Raw genomic sequence first — 16,143 nt, 5'->3', positions numbered from 1 at the left:
TTCTCGCTGAGCGCGGTGCCATTTTAGGTGCCTTCTCTTTGGCGTCACAGCTCGCGTTGGGGGAGGGGAATTTCCCTTCTCCGTTACCGCCCCAGCAACCAGCTCTGTGGCCGAAGTCTCCTGTGCTGGCTGACTCAAATGCCCAGGGAGATGTCACTGACACAGGTTCTGAAGGCTCTTCTTCATCTTTTTCGTCTGATTAATGCATAAGGCCTTTAAGGCCAGGAAAGCAAGCAAAAAACAGGCTACTGCCAGGGTGGCTTCCTCGACTCCGCCCCCCCCCCAAGGCTAAGAAACGGTCCGCGTCTCAGGGGACACGAGGGTCCCCGAAAGCGAAGCGCCCCTAAAGAACTGTGGAACTGCAGGACGACTCAGATACATGTTCAGACACACAGATCCGGATGTCAAGATCTGCCAGCCCAGCCCCCGAGGGGGGTGGAGGGTGAAGGGGACCAGCAGCAGAATGCTGCTTCCAGTCCCATGTCGTCAAGGGGATGACCCGAAGGTTGTTCGTCTGTTTAGGAAGGAGGAGCTAGGTCCTCTCATTCCCGCTATTTTGGGGGAATTGGAATTGAGGCACTGCAAGAAGAATCTCGCTTAGGATCTATGGATCCTGTTTTTACTGGGCCTGAGGGGTACTCCTACGTCTTTCCCTTTCTCTGCTACAGACCTACTATTCAGGGAATGGGACACCCAGATCTGGGGTTGAAAGTCACAAAAGCAATGGATAAGCTTTATCCTCTGCCTGAGGAGGCTTTGGAGATTCTGCGAGTTCCAAAGGTGGATGCCGCCGTATCAGCAGTAACAAAAAGACCACTAGCCCAGTCACGGGATCGACGGCCCTCAAGGATGTGCAGGATCGGGAGCTGGAGCGTGCAGCTTAAGAAGATCTTCGAGGTCTCTGCACTAGGAGTCTGAGCAGTGATGTGTAGCAGTTTTTCTTTGAGAGCGGGGCCTATGCTGGGTACAACAGTTACAGGCCAATGAATCACTATCTGAAGAAGCTCTTCAGGCTGGGCGTCTTGAAGTGGTGATCTCTTATAGCGATGGGTGCCCTTTATGACCTCTTACGGTCATCTGCTCGTCCATGGTTTTCTGCAGTCTTGGCGCGTAGGTTGTTGCGGTTAAGAAATAGGTCTGCGGATGTATCTCTAAATCCCAGTTGGGAATCCCTGCCTTTTAAAGGTAAACTACTGTTGGAAGGAATTGGAGGAAATGATTCAGTCTGTGGGCGAGGAACAAGGTACATCGGCTACCGGAGGATAAACCGAGGTGTAAAGAGGCTCTTTTTCCTCTAGGTCTCGCGTTCATGGGGGTCGAAGGGCTCGAGCACCCCAAATGTCCTCTTCTCCTTTCGCAGATTCTGGCAGGACAGCAGTTGTGGTTTCAGTCCTTTCGGGGGTGACATTTTGGTAGACCTGGAAACACGCAGTCCACACAGGGAGGTAAGCCCTCGCAATGATGTGCAGCCGGTCCATTCCTCTGTTCCAGTTATAGGGGCAAGACTGTCCCTGTTTTACGAGGAATGGGCCAAACTCAACATCGAACCAGTGGGTTCTCTCTGTGATAAGACACAGCTACACTTTTAGATTTTGCACGTCTGCTCCGCCACCAGTTTCTGGTCTCTCCATGGGCTATGCGATGAAGCGTCGGGCAGTAAAAAGACACATTGCACGCCTCATCAATCTCGGGGCAATTGTGCCTGTGCATCCATCGACAGCAACGAAAGGGACGCTACTCCATCTACTTCGTTGTTCCAAAAAAGGAAGGGACCTTTCGGCCCATTCTCGATCTAAGCCGATTTGTGCATGGAGACGCTGCAGTCCGTCATTGCGTAGTCAGTTCAACAGGGGAATTTCTCGCATCCCTAGGCCTAACGGAGGTTGACTTAACATTGCAGTCCAGGCCGACCACCAGAAGTTCCTGAGGGTTCTCTATACTGGGACATCATTATCAATTCCAAGCTCTGCCTTTCGGTCTTGCCACGGCACCCAGGACATTTACCATGATAATGGTGGTGGTAGTGGCGCAACTGCGCAAGGAAGATTGTTGGTACATCCGTACCTGGACGACTGGCTGATTCGGGTGGTCAGAAGAGCTTTGCCACTCAGCAATCCGCCGGGTGCTTCAGCTACTGTGAGCGCTTGGGTGGGTTGCCAATTTTGCCAAGAGTCGCCTAATTCCTCTCATTCGTTGGAATTTCTGGGAGCTTTATTCGACACACAACAGGGACGAGTGTTTCTGACGTCCGAACGCATCACCAAGTTACAGGGCCAAATTCAGGTCTTGTTGTCCAAGCATCTTCCGAAAGTCTGGGATTACTTGAGGGTCCTGGGCTCGATGACATCTATGCTGGAACTGGTTCCATGGGCCTTTGCGTACATGTGTCCTTTACAATCAGTTTGCTTTCCCGGTGAAATCCAGTTTCCGGAGCAATTTCATTTACCCCTGCCTCTGACAGAGGACGCACGGTCCAGTCTGGATTGGTGGCTTCTCTCGAGCAACTTGAGTTGCGGGGTTCCCCTCGTGGTTCCAGAATGGACAGTAGTCACCACGGATGTGAGTCTTTCCAGTTGGGGAGCAGTGTGTCTGTCTGGGGAAGGCCGTGCAGGGCCAGTGGTCTCACGAGGAGTCTCACTGGTCCATCAATTGTTTGGAGACCATGGGCAGTCCGCTGGCGTACAAGCCTTCTTCTGATACTCCAGGGGAAATCGGTCAGAGTGTTGTCGAACAATACAACCATGGTGGAGTATATCAGTTGTCAAGGAGGAACAAAAAGTCAAACCCGTAGTGTTGGAAGCTCATCAACTGATAGTTGGGCGGAGCAAAATCTGGTCAGCATAGCGGCGTCCCACATAGCCGGGATCGACAACGTTCACACGGATTTCCTCAATCGACATCACCCTCGTTCCTGGGGAGTGGGAATTGGCCGACGAGGCTTTTCAGCTCATCTGCGGACACGTGGGGTACACCTTGCATGGATCTCATGGCGACCATTCCAGAATTTCCAAAGCCTTACACTTCTATGTTCGCCGCAGGAACACGGGAAGCTGAGGGGGTAGATGCTCTGGTGCTTCCCTGGCCGTCTAATGTCTTGGTCTATGTATTCCCGCCTTGGCCTCTCATCGGCAAAGTGCTCAGGTGAATAAAACTACACCCGATGGATGTGATCCTGGTGGCACCCGAATGGCCGTGTCGTCCATGGTTTGCAGATTTACTCAATCTGGCGGTGGCGGGTCCCCTGCGGTTTCCGAATCTTCAAGGTCTGCTGCATCAGGGGCCCATCAGTTTCAACCAAGCAGATCGCTTCTCTCTAGCGGCAATGGCTTTTGAGAGGCGGCAGCTGAAGTACAAAGGGTATTCGGAAGCGGTAGTGGGCTATATTTTTGAGATCGCGTAAAACTTCCACTTCCCCTGTCTTATATCCGGGTTTGGAAGGTCTTCGAATCCTGGTGCGTGGAGCGACAGATTTGTACCTACCCGAGCGTCCGTGCCAGATATTTTGTGTTTGCCTTCAAGCTGGGTTAGCGAAGGGCTTATTGTGTAGTTTCCTTGAGGGTGCAAGTGGCAGCCCTTGGTTGTTTACGTGGTTCCATACAGGAGGTAGCGCTGGCTGTGCATCCAGATGTCTCTCGCTTTCTTCGGGGGAGCGAATCATTTCGTCCGCCGGTAGACATCCTTGTCCATCTTGGAACTTGAATTTAGTCCTCATGGCCTTGTGTGCTGCGCCCTTTGATCCTTTAAAAGGGCGACGTGAAAGATCTCACAGTGAAAAGTAGTGTTTCTGCTGGCAATTTCTTCGGCTCATAGAGTGTCCGAGCTTCAGGCATTATCATGCAGGGAGCCTTTCTTAAGGATTTCTGATTCTGGAGTATCCTTGCTAATGGTGCTCTTCCTTTCTCCAAAGGGTAGTTTCCTCATTTCATTTGAATCAATCTGTGGAGCTCTGTCCTTTCGATTTGATGACCGTGTCAGATCCCCTTTCTAAGGATTTAAGGAGGCTGGCCAAACCAACAGTTTTCGGGTCTCAGATCATCTCTTTGTGCTCTGGATGTGGCCCAAAAAGGGGTAATATGGCATCTAAGACTACGAAGCCCGATGGCTGAAGGAGCTATAAATCTGCATATTTGCTACATGGTAAGCCCTTGCCACTGGGACTTCGGGCACATCTACCCGTCTCAAGTGGCTTCCTGGGCGGAATGTCACCAGGTTTCGCCGCAGGAGATTTGCAGACAGCTACATGGAAATCCTTGCATACCTTTGCGAGGCATTATAGGCTGGATGTCCAGAACCCCGGCTTTGGGAGGATTTGGGGGAGGGTGCTGATAGCAGGCCTCTCCGGATTCCCATCCCAGGTAGAGAAAGCTCTGGTACATCCCAGAGTCTGGACTGATCCGGGATACTTACAGGGAAAGAAAATTGGTTCTTACCTGATAATTTTCATTCCTGTAGTACCACGGATCAGTCCATAGTCCCGTCCGCTTGGGTGCATAGAGGTCATGGAGAGTCTGCTTCTTCAGCATTTGTTTGCTTTCTGGTCTGCAGATCAATTCTTATTTACCCTAATTAATGGGTTTTGGTGTCACATGTGGGGTTAGTTGATCCCGTTCAGATTTATGATTCATGTATATAGTTTAGTTGGGTTTTGATCCATTCTGCCTTTGACACTGAATAATATTGGCAGACCTGTGGTTGGTCACCTGGCATATAAGGCAGAGTCTGTCAAACTTTCTCTGTCTCCATCTGCTGGAGGGGAGGCAAATCCCAGGAGTCTGGACTGTATCCATGGTACTACAGAACGAAAATTATCAGGTAAGAACCAATTTCTTTGTGCAGATGGAGGGAGAAGGAAAATCATACCTGTTAGAGCTTGGGGGTGCGGTGCAGCTTCTGGCAAGAGGAGGCTTGGACCTTAATGAAAGCTGTCCCTCCCTGCATGTGGAGAGGAAATGGCACTGAGGGCTGAAGGAGAAGAGTGCTAGGTGCGAAGACCTAGAAATAGGGAGAAAGGAAGAAGGGTGTCTGTGCCCCACTCCACTGCTCCCTCAACTGGACCTCAGAAGAGATACCCCTCCCTCCCACCAGATCCTACTAAATAACATTTTATTTGACCCTCTTTACTGTACACCTCTTTAAACCTGCAATCCTAACCAAAAATGTTTTTAAAAATTCAATAAGCAGTTCTGATAGAATCAGTAAATATATCTTTATTCAGAACTGAAAATGGGGCCGACCTGGTAGCATAATGACAAGAGGATTTAGGATTATTTCCTGGGCATTTTTGCTCTTTCGGGACCAGGGATGCTGCAGAGGCAACATTCATGTTGCCATCTTTATGCAATAGAGGGTCTACTGGCCAGGTTTATAGCCCACAGTTGCAGAGTTCCAGGGGAGCCCTGATGTGTGGCCCCGGTCTCGGGATTATTGCTGCAGTGACTGGGCTAAGTGAGTTGGGAGGGGGCTAAAAAAATAGGAGGAAAAACCCCACAGTATTTATGAATGAAGGTTCCTGGCCTAGTGGAGTCTAGCTTCAATTTAGCTGGAAACCAAAGGGATAGGAAGAAATGTCTGGCTAGAAATAAGTATCCCCCTAACTCTATGATGTGTGTTATACCTGAGCAGATTGTGAGCTACTCTATCTGCGGTGAGCTCCTTCCTGCTCCTGGGAGTATTCATTTTGTACAGAACAGTTAGTGATGTCAAAAAGCTCCTTTATTTCCCACAGTAAAGTGGGATTCCTGACATCATTGTTCTTTTACTGTTAGTATACTATCTTCCAAATTCTGCCCACAATGACTGTTTATGAGGTAACTAGACTTTTTTTTTTATTATTATTTTATTTATACCGAGTTTCATGATAGGAATCACATCAACTTAACTGAGGGGACTGAGTGTGGGAACCAAGTTGTAGTACAAAACAGATACTTTAAAAGGCTTTCTAATGCAGATGCCTCTTCAAGCTAAACTAGCTTTGTTTGCTTCAGTATAAAGTTATCAGCTAACTAGACATGTGCATTCACCTGGCTGGATTATCTGTCACCTTGAAGTTTGACTATGGAGTTCCCCTTTAAGATTCCACTTTTTTTTCTTATGGTGTTCATTATCCTTAGGGGGGCTATTAGTGCTTAAAGTATTTGAAAGCTTCATCCACTTAACCATCCCCACCAGAGCCAGTGGAACCACTAGGCAGCTGCCTAGAACCCTACAGGTTTGGGGACAACTGCCTAGACCTTCCGTTAACTCTCCTGTTTCTGGTGGTAGGACTGCAACAGTTATTCCTTCTCGTTCCTGCCTGTGTGGGCCAAAAAAAAAAAAGTGGTGTCCTATGGACCAATACAGGTGGGAAGAATGAGGCCCAGTTACCACAGCCGGAAGGAGCAGGAGGCATTGGCACCATAGGGCAAGAAGAAAAAGGCAGGCTTCGGGAAGCAGAGCAGTGTTGTCGAACATGCTGCCCAAAGAAGCAGAAGCAGTGTCAGCTGGGCCTCCATGAGCAGCATCTGCCTCACAAACGGGAGAAAGACAAGACATCCTGACTGCTGCACAGACCATGGAGGAGACTGCTGCTGCCAAGAGAGCATGTGAGAGAGAGTGTTTGTGTGCGTGTGCGCATGAGAGTGAGAGCATGAGAGAGAGAGAAAGCATGTATGTTGGGGGCAGAAGAGAGAAAGAGTGGAGAAAGTTTGTGCACCCGCCACTTTTTCCTGACAATCTCAGGTTGACTGGAAATCTAAAGTTCCTAAGAATGGAGACCAGGGTTTTTTTTTCTTCTTTTAAATCCTTATTAGTTTTAATTATTGGGTGGTGTTTGATGTGTCTTCTGTTTGGAAATATTTTCTTGGTGTTGGGGGCATTTTCAAAATTTGTATATGAATTTTAATTATTGTATGTTCTATTTATCAGCTGCTTTGAAATATTACTTCTTTTGATTAGTATGGTTTTACTATTATGATTGATGTTTTGTTTTGTTTCCTGAGGAATGGTGATAATTGTTTTTCCATTGTTGCACTACATATGGAGTCTGGCTTCATGCGGTTTCCAGTTCAGTTTTTTCCTGAATGTTTCTATTTATGCTTTATGGTCACCTTTTTTTCTGTATTTGGTGAGGGTCTGTGTTCTGCATGTGTAACCAAAGTGAGGTATTCTGTGTAGGGATCTGTATCAACTTAGCTTATTCTATCTTCCTAATAGGATGTGTATTATTGTTTATGGCCTGGTGGAATAGTTGCAGTGTTGCCTTTTCATAGGTAGCGTTGTTACGGTTTTGAGTGATGGCAGTTAATGCTGCTTTGGTATGGGAGGTTTACTATATTGTAATTGTTATTCAGTTTACTTATGGCTTTTTAGGCCAAACCCATACACAACACATGTCACAGTAAGCCTAATACATAAAGAAACCTTCCAAAACAAAAACCTCATACCATCTATGTGGCCATCATCCTAGGCACTTCCGGTATCAAGTATCTTCATTTGCCTTACATATAATCATCTGCCAAATCTTAGCACCTACTTTTCAATTTTTTAAGCTTATTTTTTTATATGCAAATAAATTTTATCTTATAACTTGGGTAACTTGAAGGTACTTGATACCGGGAGTGACCAGAATGATGGCAACTTAGATGTTATGAGGTGTTTGTTTTGAAAGGTTTCTTTATGTATTTTTAGCTCCTCCTTTTTTTTGCACAATAAGCCTAATGCCATATGGGTTCTAAGTGTCTTTTTGGAAGGTTTTCTGGTCGCTTCCACAGTAGTACTACTGCTAATACTATTTAACATTTCTAGAATGCTTCATGACATACCTAAAGACACTCAAAATAAGTCCTTTCTCCATAGAGCTTATAATCTAATAAGACAAGCATAGAAGACAAGAGACTTGGGGCATTTCATAAAGTAAGAATGTTTTTAGAAAAAGAAAGTACATGTTGCTGTAAGCGATATTTTTACCTCAGAATATCTTTTTTGTGTGTGTAAAATCTGTTATAAATGCATAATTTTTAGGTCTGGGGGGATCGGGTGCAAGGCTGTAAGGTTCGCCTAGTGGACGTAATACCCTTGCATTGGCCCTGATCCCCCTACTCTACTACAGATGTAAGTTTCTAAGAAAGTCCTGGCATTGTTCTGCCCTTATAGGAAGCTCATGATCCGCAGCTGGGCCTCCAGTGTTCAAAAGTCTTTGCTGTAGATCACTGGTATAAACAAACAGCTCTTTCTATTTTGCCAGCTCTGATGATGTCCCTGTAACTTTTTTATCTTTGTTGTATTTTTTTTTTTTGCCGAGCAGGGTTATGGTGACTGAATTTTAAAATTATTTTTATTGTACAGCTTACTGGAGAGAAGATGATAGATAAAAATCTATTGCCGCCAAAAAAGATTATTGGAAAAAATTCCAAGAGTCTGGTGGAGAAGAGACAGAAAGAGCTGGAAATATACTTGCAGACTCTCCTTGCGAAGTTCCCCACTGCTGCACCCAAAGTGTTATCTTACTTTTTACATTTTCATTTATATGTAAGTATAACTTTTTTTTTTAATCCAGCCTCAATCTGAGCTTAGAGTGGCATTTTAGGAAAAGTGAGATGAAACTTGTGACTGAACTGAAATTAAGCCAAACGTTTTAATTTAAACATCCATTCTCATGCCCAAGCTACGCCAGAATTAACTGTTACATGGCACACCAGCCTCCATTGAGCAGGTAGTAGGGATATGGAGAGGACTCCTATGACCAAAAGAACTGCTTGGGAAGCTCTGAAAGTCCCACCAGTCTGTCTTCTAAATTTCAAAACAAAGGTGGGAGAGAGGGTGAAAAGACACATGAACCTGTCACGATGCACCAGGTTCTGCAGAAGGGAGAAGTCGGTGTGGTATGGGCAGCTGACTCTGTTAATACCTTGGCTGTCAAAACGTCTCCTCTGCTGCTATTCATAATATTCAAAGTGAATCCTACAGTGTTCATTGCTCATTCTTTCCCCAGTCTGGGGGATGACAGAGGCTTGAAAGTCTCAAAGACGGGGAAGACATGGAGGTGTTGTGGGGCTTGGCTATCTATGCCCTACATGCTGCCCATTAATTATCACACTCCAGGGCTTATGCTGTAGCTAGGAAGAGGAGGCATGCATGACTACATATGTTCTCAGAGAGGAGATCCTTACAGTTTTAAGAACCACTGCTGGTGTCTCTTGTTGCTGTGAGGTGCTAAGAGTAGAGCTCAGATGCTGACCTGAATCTGAGCATCAGGCAGTAGTGACTTTCTGTGGCACACCTGACAGAACTAAAGGCACATCAGTTGGGAAGCCCTGAGCTATAGTATCTGATATAGCTTCTTAAAGCTCAGTACACCCTAACATATTTCTGATATGTTGATTGAGTGCTGATTCATAGGTAGAATATCCCTTGCAGAGCCATAAGCATCATTTCTGCATCAACATGTCTGAATTTATTGACATTATATATAATTTATGCCCAGTATTAATTAGCAAAAGATCTGTCATGACTAGTGTGACTGAAAATATCCATTTTTATCTTCCATGTTCTTACCATGAAGTCTGCCTTTTGAAGCTGATTTGCCCTTTCCTGCTTTCATGACTGCCATACTCTATGCTCATTTATTACATATTATTTGAGGCTTAACTCAAACCTAAATATTTGACTATCTAATTGGACCAATCATTCTCGTCTCTGTGAACAATTTATGGTTTCTAGCCATATCAAGCATTCAGCATGACCACATAAGTTGTGACGAGAAGCCTATAGAATCATACCTCTTTTGATTCTGTATTTTAGGTATGAATCCCTAGGCAGAATCATTTCAGTGAAGCTTACAATTCCTCCCTAGGTTGCATTCTTTCTGAAATATGCTGAGGAAGATGGGCTCTGTGTGGCTATGGTCTTTGTGAGGCTTAGCAGAATTCTATCTGTAGGCTGAAAGGACACCTTCAAGATTTTAGCACTCATAGGTCATGCATCCAAATTCATCAAATCTGTGCCGTGGGCTCCTTTCAAAATGTGATGAATGTTTCAAGGTTAAGCTTGGGATGCTTTGGAGGTGGTTGTACTCTTTATTGTTCAGACTTAAAATGTTGTAGATCAACAGTATTTTATGTACTTACTGAGATTTATATCTCGCTCCATTCACACTACTCTGCTCAGAGCAGATTACAACAAGCAATAAACGTCACAAAATCACAATAAGGCAAGGCTTCCAATATATAACAAGCAAACTGTAGCTTTCTGGACCTCACAACTCCCTTTCTTACAAAGTTTTTAATTTAATCATAGAGTCTGATTGCAGAGAAGAACCATAAGGCTCATCTGGTTTGCTCAATTTCATTCCTGTCACAGTGCCATAGACCCCCAGTTGATCTTTGACTTTCCCCCTCACTTCTATATAACTAGAGATCCTCTGTATTTATCTCAAGCTTTCTTCAACTCAGTAAATGTTTTTCCCCATCATCTCCACGGGGAGGCTAGTTCATGTATCCATCATCCTTTTCGTGAAGACATGTTTTGATATTGATCCTGAGTGTACTCCTTGGGAGCCACTTGCTGTCATTTCTTGTTCTAATGCATTCTGGAAAAGTTTGGTTTTTTTTCCTGCATTTCTACCTTTTTTTTTTAGCATATTTGAATGCCTCTATCATATCCTTCTATTTCCTCTTCTCTAGGATATGTTTCAGGGTCTTATTTAAAACAATTTATAGCCTACATGTTCAGAAGTTCCCAGCAGGGAACAATGTACATAGATAATAAAAACATAATGTAAAAGCATGCATAAAACCAAACTCAAAACAAAGCCAGGAAAAGAAAATTAAGTAGCTGAATTAAACTGGAAGGCATTATAAAACAGTCAGGATCTAACCTTCAGATACAAAGGCCTCTTGAAATAATAAGGCTTTTAAGGCCTTAAGTCTCAACTTATATGACTTTAGGTACAGACCTTGCACCCTTATTGTAGCCATTCTCTTGTACTGCATTCATTTTTATATCCATTTTGGAGGAGCGGCTTCCAAAACTGAATTCAGTACTCTAGATGAGATCTAGAATACTTTTTTATATAGTGATTATGGTTCTCCACATTAACCCTTGCATTCTTCTGACTCTGTATGCCTTAATACGTTGTTTCACTAACTTGAGATCATTAAACATGATCACCCTGAGATTTCCCTCTAGGTTAGTGCACATCAGTATTTCTCATTCTTCTATATACTGCTTCTTTAGATTTCTGTACACCAAGTACGGTAAATGATTCTACACTTTTTATGCATTGAATCTTTTAATTGATAAATACTCAGCCACTCCTTAAGGTTTCTTAGAGTACTTATAATTCTGTCTGCTCTCTTTGGGGGAGTCTATCCTGTTGCAGTTTTTAGTGTTATCTACAAAAAAGCAAACATTTTTCCTTTTAACCTCTCTGCAGTATTGTTCACACCTACCCTCTTTAATATCTATCTCCTTCCCCTCTGCCAGTTCCTCGCAAATCTAACACATTTCATATACACCGATGACATTCAGATACTGATTCCCATAACAGAATCCCTCCCCAAAACCCTCAAGTTCTGGGACAGCTGCCTTCACTCCATCAACCTCCTCCTCACCAGTCTCAACCTCGTCCTCAACACAGCCAAGACTGAGCTCCTCTTCATCTTCCCGGACCACAGTAACCTTTCCCTCCCCAGCCCCCCAACCGCCACAGCTGCCCAAGTGAGAGACCTCGGCGTTATACTGGACAACCGACTGAACTTAAAAAAAATGTGTTAACAACACAACAAAAGAATGCTTCTCCAAACTACAAATTCTGAAAAAGCTTAGACCCCTCCTCCACTTACGACTTCCGGACGGTCCTCCAAGCTACCCTCTTCTCAGAAATTGACTATTGCAACTCCCGCCTCCTTGGATTCCCCGCAACTACCACAAAACCCCTGCAGATGCTCCAGAATGCCGCCGCCAGAATCCTAACCAACTCCAGCCGAGGAGACCACATCACGCCCATCCTCAGGAATCTCCATTGGCTCCCCATAAGCTTCAGAATCCTTCCTAAGTCTCTCACTATTATTCACAAGACCATCCACAATCAGCACTCGCTCGAGCTAAAAATCCCGCTTCAACTCCACACCTCAAATAGTCCGGTTAGAGCTGCCCATAAAGGAACCCTCCACGCTCCCCCCACCAAATCCACTCTTCACACCTCCACTAGGGAACGTGCCTTCTCCGCAGCTGGACCATCTCTGTGGGACGCCATGCCTACACCAGGAACACTGCCCGCTGACCTTTAAGAAAAAACTTAAGACCTGGCTGTTCAAACAAGCCTATCCGTAACCTTATAATATGTAATGTTACAGTCAGTAATTCACATTGTGTATATCGTATAAGTATATTATTGTTATAAATAATATCATTTATAGGTTCTTTTTACATCTGCTATTCGATATATATATTACTACTCGATTGTTCCTTCACTCCTTACCTTCTTCTATCCCCCAAGCTCTAGTAACCCGCATTTTTTTTTTCATTGTAACTTACTTCTCCTCTTAATTGATTAAGTTAATGTTAATTCACCCTTGTTTGATGTAAACCGATGTGATATGACTTGTGTCATGAACGCCGGTATAGAAAATAAATAAATAAATAGATATTGAACTGAATTGGCCCCAGGACAGATCCCACTCCATTAATCACACTTCTTTCCTCAGACTAAATTCCATTTATCACTACCTGCTGTTGTCTATCACTAAACCAGTGCCTAATCCAGACCCACTGCACAGTTTATTTAGGAGCCTCTTTTGCAGGACACTGTCAGACTTCACTGCAATCCAAGTATAGCACCTGTAGTAACCATGAGGTCACCCAATCAGAGAAACTGAACAAGTTTGTCTGACATAGTCTCTATTAGGAAAACCATGCTGCCTTGGATCCTGCTGACTTCCAGGCACTTTACGATTATTTCCTTTGGTAGTTTCCCTGGTTTATAATTTCCAGTCTCCTCCCTTTTTATTCTTCATGCATTCTTCCTTTTCATATGTCTTACAACCTTACTTCTGCCCTTTCTTTTTTCACTGGCATACCACTCACCTTTTTTTTTTTTTTTTTTGTTTGCACCTTTGCCATGATGACTACCTTCCCTGCTTCTGTCAGCTTTTCCAGATATTCTTTCCTGACCTATTTCTGAGATCCCTTGTGCTTTTGAAAGGCTGATTTTTTTTTCTTTTACTTTTTTCAGGTGTCTCCTATTCATTTTACTTTTATTTACTTTCCAAGCACAAAGATTTGTAGCCCTTACAATGGTACCTTATAATTTAACTCACTGTTCTACTACACAGATTTTTCCCACCTTGTCAGTGCCTCCTTAAAATGCTCCCCCATTTTAATAAAGTTGCTACTGCTGAATTTTAGGACCCTGACCTTTTCTATGATCTTTCTTTCCTTTGTTTCTAATGTTACCAGGTCCTGTATTATCCCCACTTCCCTATTCTCCCATCCCGTATGTTCCATTACCACTGAGGAGTGCCCTAGAAAGGAATCCAGGATTTCTCTACTTCTAACTGATGTGCCGGTCCACAGCCAGTAGATTAAAATTTCCCACTAGTAATGCCTTCGATTTCATTGCCTTTTTAGATCTCTCTTGTTGATTAGATAAATTATTGTTTGTATGCATTGAATGAAACTCATTATTTCTGTAGTTACTTTTATAAGTGTTGCCCCTTTAATCTGACAAATATTTGTATTTCATCTTAATAGCTTAACAGATAAGCAAGCATTAGATTTTTGAGCTTTGAGAAGCAATAGGTGATTAGATAGTTTGGTATACAAATACTATTAAAAAGAAATAGAGCAACCTTTAAACTAAACTATTGAGAAACTTGACAGTCACCCAGGACCACATGGTTTGGAGTGGGATATCCACAAAGGATACTTTTAAAGAAGAGAAATTAATTGTCCTAAAACCGTAGGGAAAAAACAGATTGATCTCTAATTACCTGAATCAACTACCAGTAAAAGGCATTTTAAAAGGAATTCATTTACTTGTCTGTAGGCAAATACCATAAGTCTAAAAAAACAAGTTGTGATAGAATATTTGATAGTAGAGGAAGATATTGACATAATAGGCATCTCAGAGACATGGTAGAAAAAGGACAACTAATGGGACACAGTGATACAAGGATACAAATTTATATTAAAACGACAGGGCAGATAGAAGTGGTGATGGTGGTGTGGCATGATATGTCAAGGACTCAATAGAATCAAGTAGGACACAGATTCTGCAGAATACAAACTGCAATCTGGAATCTTTATCGATAGCAATTCCATGCACAAACAGGAAGAGCATAGCACTGGGTGGCTACTAACATCTACCTAATTAACAGGCCAATATAGTGCCCTGCACTGTTAGCCGGCATTTGGATGCGCGTTTTCGACGCGCTAGCTTTACCCCTTATTCAGTAAGGGGTAATAGCGCGTCCAAAACGTGTGTCCAACCCCCCCCGAACCTAATAGCGCCCACAACATGCAAATGCATGTTGATGGCCCTATTAGGTATTCCCGCGCGATTCAGAAAGTAAAATGTGCAGCCAAGCCTCACATTTTACTTTCAGAAATTAGCGCCTACCCAAAGGTAGGCGCTAATTTCTCCGGGTACCGGGAGAGTGCGCAGTAAAAACTGCTTTTCTGTGCACCCTCCGACGTAATATCATGGCGATATTAAGTCGGAGGTCCCGAAAGTTTAAAAAAGTAAAAAAAAAAAAAAATTGAAATAGGCCCGCGGGTTTCCGAACCCTTGGCTGTCAGCCGGCAAAATTGAGCGTTGGCTGTCAAACCCGCTGACAGCCGCCGCTCCTGTCCGAAAAGAGGTGCTAGGGACGCGCTAGTGTCCCTAGCGCCTCTTTTTACCGCCGGGCCTAATTTAAATAATTTTTTTTACTGTATCGCAGACATAGGAGAGCGGGCACTCGCCTGCTCTCCCGCGATTTTTACTGTATCGGCCCGTAAGATTGTGAAACAGATTGTGACATGTTGAAACAGATTTGACAGACTATTAAACATGGAAACACAATGATAATGGTGGATTTCAATTGGGTGAATGCATCATCAGAGCATGACTAGAAGATCATTTCTAGACACCATAAATGAGTGCTTCTTGGAGCAACTGCTCCAATAAGATGAGGAAACTAGTTGGAAGAAAACTACAATGAGCAGAGTTAAGTCTGCATGAGGCATGGAGACTGTTTAAAAACATCATTTTGGAAGCCCAGGTAAAATGTATTCCACAAATTTAAAAAAGTTAAAAGAAGGACAAGCATCTGCTAGCATGGCTAAATGGTGCTGTGAAAGAGGCTATCAAAGCCAAAAAGGCATCTTAAAAAAAAATGAAAAGCAGGGCCTAATGAGGAAAATAGGCATACAAGCACTGCCCAATTGTGTAAAACAATTAAACTGGCCAAGAAAGAATATGTGAATAGCCTTGCCAAAGAGGTAAAATGAAATAATAAAAACTTTTCTAAGTATATTAGAAACAAATAACCAGCAAGGGAGAATAATGCTAAAGCAGAGAAACTAAATTAATTTTTTGCTTCAGTTTTTACAGAGGATGATGATGGGAGATACTCATGCTTGAACCATTTTTTTTTTAGGTGATGACTCTAAGGAACTGAATCAAATCAGTGTGAATCTAGAAAAAATGCTTGGGAAATTTGACAAACTAAATTGTAACAAATCACCGGGACGTAATAGTATTCACCCGAGAGTTCTAAAGGAACTCAAACATGAAACTGCAGACCACCTGGTAATTGGTACCCAATTACCTGAGGACTAGAGTGTAGCAAATATAATACCAGTTTTCAAAAAGGGCTCCAGGGGTGATCCAAGTAACTACAGACCAGTGAGCCTGATATCTGTGCAAGGCAAAATGGTGGAAGCTATAATTAAGAACACAATTACTGGTCATATGGTTAAAATGGCTTAATGGGGAACTGGGTTAAAGCACTATTTTTTTAGATACTTTAAATGTTTATTTGTATACAAAAAAAAAAAAAGAAGAAAAAATGGTGAATTGATGATGAATGATTAACTTCTGAGTACATGATTGAGAAGACTGATGGGGACACTTTTTCAGTCTCATGTGTCTGGCTTCCTGATACCCATTCTTTAAGAATGAAG

General features: G+C 43.4%; 1 protein-coding gene across 10 annotated transcripts in view; it reads left to right on the top strand.

Moving 5' to 3' along the window:
- The window catches only part of NISCH (nischarin), a 191,488-nt gene that overhangs the window by 24,508 nt on the left and 150,837 nt on the right, over window positions 1-16,143 (top strand). For all 10 annotated transcript variants that reach the window (XR_003856393.1, XM_029599458.1, XM_029599457.1 and 7 more), the window contains exon 4: window positions 8,323-8,505. Coding sequence is in view for 9 of the 10 variants with exons in the window: in XM_029599458.1 (XP_029455318.1) it covers window positions 8,323-8,505 (183 nt within the window). In the remaining variant the exon portion in view is untranslated. The remainder of the gene's footprint in view (window positions 1-8,322; window positions 8,506-16,143) is intronic.

The sequence above is a fragment of the Rhinatrema bivittatum genome, chromosome 4 (genome assembly GCF_901001135.1).
Source record: "Rhinatrema bivittatum chromosome 4, aRhiBiv1.1, whole genome shotgun sequence".
In the NCBI taxonomy this organism is placed as follows: domain Eukaryota; kingdom Metazoa; phylum Chordata; class Amphibia; order Gymnophiona; family Rhinatrematidae; genus Rhinatrema; species Rhinatrema bivittatum.
This window is presented reverse-complemented; position numbering and strand designations above follow the sequence as displayed.